The sequence below is a fragment of the Volvox carteri genome (genome assembly GCF_000143455.1).
Source record: "Volvox carteri f. nagariensis unplaced genomic scaffold VOLCAscaffold_131, whole genome shotgun sequence".
Taxonomy (NCBI): Eukaryota; Viridiplantae; Chlorophyta; class Chlorophyceae; order Chlamydomonadales; family Volvocaceae; genus Volvox; species Volvox carteri.
Window position 1 is genome coordinate 13,500 of NW_003307674.1, and position 3,664 is coordinate 17,163.

At 47.3% G+C, this 3,664-nt stretch overlaps 1 protein-coding gene across 1 annotated transcript in view; it reads right to left on the reverse strand.

Moving 5' to 3' along the window:
* Window positions 1–2,806: 2,806 nt before the first annotated feature.
* VOLCADRAFT_100617 (uncharacterized protein) overlaps window positions 2,807–3,664 on the reverse strand; it is a gene marked incomplete at both ends in the record, with an annotated part of 3,860 nt that continues 3,002 nt past the window's right edge. Inside the window, one exon of the mRNA XM_002959178.1 lies at window positions 2,807–2,854. Within this exon, the coding sequence (XP_002959224.1) occupies window positions 2,807–2,854 (48 nt within the window). The remainder of the gene's footprint in view (window positions 2,855–3,664) is intronic.

The following is a 3,664-nucleotide window of genomic DNA, read 5'->3' on the forward strand; positions in this document are numbered from 1 at the left end:
TTTATGTCCAGGATGGAGATTGTGGGTTTCAGTCCCTAACTTCCCCCATGTTTTGGTGAACCCTCATCCATTGCATCCACGCCAGCTTCTGCAAAGTCAGTGGCTTTGCGGGATTGGGCGGCCACCATCAGAATCCAATAGAATCTGCCAGATCAACCACAAGCATCAAGTCTACTCCTTACCGGCTCCACAGATCACTCACTATAACCAGATGCAGCTGCTGTGGGTGGGAGGCCCGAAGCTGGTGGTCTACTGGCCATGGGGAGCATGCCTGTGAGGAGGGAGTCACAGCAGTGTGAAGGAGTGTGAAGTCCGTGTGAAGTCGGTGTCCCCACAAAACCCTAAAACCCTAATTGCATGTAGTACATAAGAGTGCCACAGCCGGTTTGCACAGTCTCAGGACCCTCGCCCGCTTACCAGCATATGCAAGCAACACTTGATGGCACTGAATGCGTGCCTAGGCATGAAGGACCACTAAGGCATGGAAATCCTTGTACATTCTTTCTTCCCTAAAATAGTGAATCCCTGTCGACTACCTATACGTGCCAACCTCGTACATATAATGTAGTACATACAAGGTTAACATAACATATATATAGATAGATGTATATATATATAACATACTAACATAAATAACAGTACTCATGGGTATGGGTAGGTTGGCAAACAGAGTGGTGGAAGTTGTGTGCAGAACCAATCCCAATGGCATTGTGATGTGTTAATGTTAACTTACATCTGGACATTTTCTGCCCGGTTAGCTCAGTCGGTAGAGCGCAAGGCTCTTAACCTTGTGGTCGTGGGTTCGAGCCCCACATTGGGCGAGAATGTCCCGTATGTGTGTAAAAGGGACATCAGTAGACCAGTGCCCTGCACCTAATGTAACTATTATGCAGGCTTAGACATTCATTCATTCCTGACCCCCTTCTCATAATATGTCCTCGTCATGGTGCTGAATTTCTGACTTGTATTCCTGCTGGATGGGATGGGATATGATGGGATGCCTGATTCCAGAATTGCGAATTAGCCCACAGCTACTTGCATTATAATTATCAGTCCATCCATGCTTTATCAGTATGCGAAAACCCAAACTCTATAACACCCTTTTGCCTGCTCTATCTCTTGTTTTTATGGCACCGGAGAGTTTGCCAGCTTTTTCCTATAGCTAGGCCAACACGATTAGCAAAAGCCTCAGGTGGGGACCCTGGATCCAGCTAGCATGACTGCACCTACCCATCCATCCTAACACCCTATAGCTAAACACCCTAAACACCCTAACACCCTAAAAACACGAGAAGAACAAGTGTAGGTAGGAGTACACATCAACCAAGCCGGAATCCGATCTGCCTGGATCGAACAGGCGACCTAAGGATATCAGCTTCGCATCTTTCGATTACAGTCCTTCGCTCTTCCAGCTGAGCTAAGATCGGGAGCATGGTGCTCAACGCGTATCGAGACCAGGTTTCGATCCTGGGACCTCGGGGTTATGAGCCCCGCACGCTTCCGCTGCGCCATCTCGATTCTCATGTGCACACCTACCTTCAACTCTCGCCAGAACTCGTGGATCGTAGATGCCCGACAAGCAGCTCCAAACAAACCGAGTAGAGCCTTTGCCCTAAGGATGAACCTATGGCATCATGTAACAATAATAATGGCCATGAATATCGCCCAACATGCAATAAGGGATGAAAGTGTCGAGGACAGCTAATTATCTTCAGAATTGTGTTATGTTATATATGTGTATGCAGCCCCTATCTAGAGATGTGTAGAGTTTTTGAATCCCTATATGTATTGCCTGTCTGTTCTGAAACCGACTTTGAGCATGTGATTTTGGCGTTGTCTACCATCCCTTCTTTCCTGGAGCCCACTTCAGATATGCTCTGGCACATGTCTTGTACTGTACAAGTTGTACTCTGTTTTGGCTTGGATTCAATGACAGCAAGGTTCATCCCATGGATTTGAAGTGTCATAATAATGTGCTGAGTGGGAATTGAGCCTGCGACATCACAACCACCAATCCTCTATCACAATGATAAACTTTTACAACTCCCCCCCTTGGACTTCAATGTTGTCCAGAATGTAACATATACATAAAAGTGAGCACAAGGATGGGGACCACCTCTGGGAGCCAAGGGGGCCCATGGATGGTCAGAAGCCATTACGGTGGTGCTCAGCATGGATCTTGAGATCCTCTAGAGGATCTCCTGCTCCCCTGGGCTCAATGCGCCTGCGTGTGATGTACCCAGTCTGTGATGTCCAAGACCTCCTCGAGAAAACAATTGCAAGCCGCTGCAATAGGTCGGCGACATACGCATACACATGGTATGTGCATGTCCAAATGTTTGTGCATGTACATGCACCTAGACACATGTGTTTATGTGTTTATGTGTGTGTGTGCGTGTGTGTGTGTCTGCTGGATACATGTATTCTAATCCAACGAGTGTATGGTGCTCCCTACAAATCTCTTAATCATGGAGCTATGGATTTGGTGCTAGCACCTTTGAATGCAAGCTAAGGTCGGTTATGATGGATGGAGAGCTGTACTTGCACTACTGCACTCACAGAGTGCACTAATAAGAAAACCTGGCATATGTAATCCTGTTTGTGGCCAGCCGTGTACACGCATGACGATGGATGACATATGTACACATATACATGCATACACACATGCTGTATTGCACTTTATTTGCAGTCCCTCACTTGTTTGCTTGTCTCCCTGCTGTGTGCGTGTGCCTTTGCATCTATTTGCACAGGACAGAGCACTTTAAAGTTCACTACACCATAGCATTCATTCCTTCCTGCCTGGGTGTTATTGGCATGCAACAATGCACCTAATACCCAGGACATACACTTGGACCTGCAACCAGCACACACGCGCTTCGGGCATGTGGGACAACAAATTCGAAGTAGGTATGGAGGATCGCGCACATGCATGGGGGCGTGCATGCACTAATGAAGGCAGTGAGATGCCTGTGGTTCACCGTAGAATGCTTCAAAACATGCAAGTCACTGCTGCACCAGCCGAGAATCGAACTCGGGTCTGGTCCGTGGCAAGGACCTATGCTACCACTATACCACTGGTGCTCTGTAAGACACGGGAACTGCTCGAGTGAACACCACTGCACACAATTATATCAAGAGTTACACACATGCAGACATACAATGTGCACAGAATCACGTGTTCTATATACCTAGGTATATGGGTATGCCTCTCTGGTGCCCGTAATAGGTTTGTCTGAGGGAGCACCAGTGGTGTCGTGGTTGCATATATGGGTCCTTTGCCGCAGACTAGACTCGAGTTTATCCTCGACTGGTGCACAAAAACATGCATGTTTTGTAGCATTGTACGGTGGGCCGCTGGCTTCTCAGCATTGCCTTGATTATTGGATGTGCTCTATCCACCTAGTTTGTTGTTCCATATGCCTGAAGCACATGTGTGTTGGTAGCAGGTCCAGGTGCATGTCCGAGGTAATGTGTGCTTTGCCACATGCCAATAACACCCAGGCAGGAAGGGATGAATGCTCTGGCATATTGAACTGTAAAGTGCTCTGTCCTGCGCCATAATAGACGCAAAGACATAAGTACACAGCAGGGAGATGGGTGAATGAGTGAAGATTGCCAACCTGTATTANGGCATGGTTAGCACCCATAAATATTGAGAATAAGA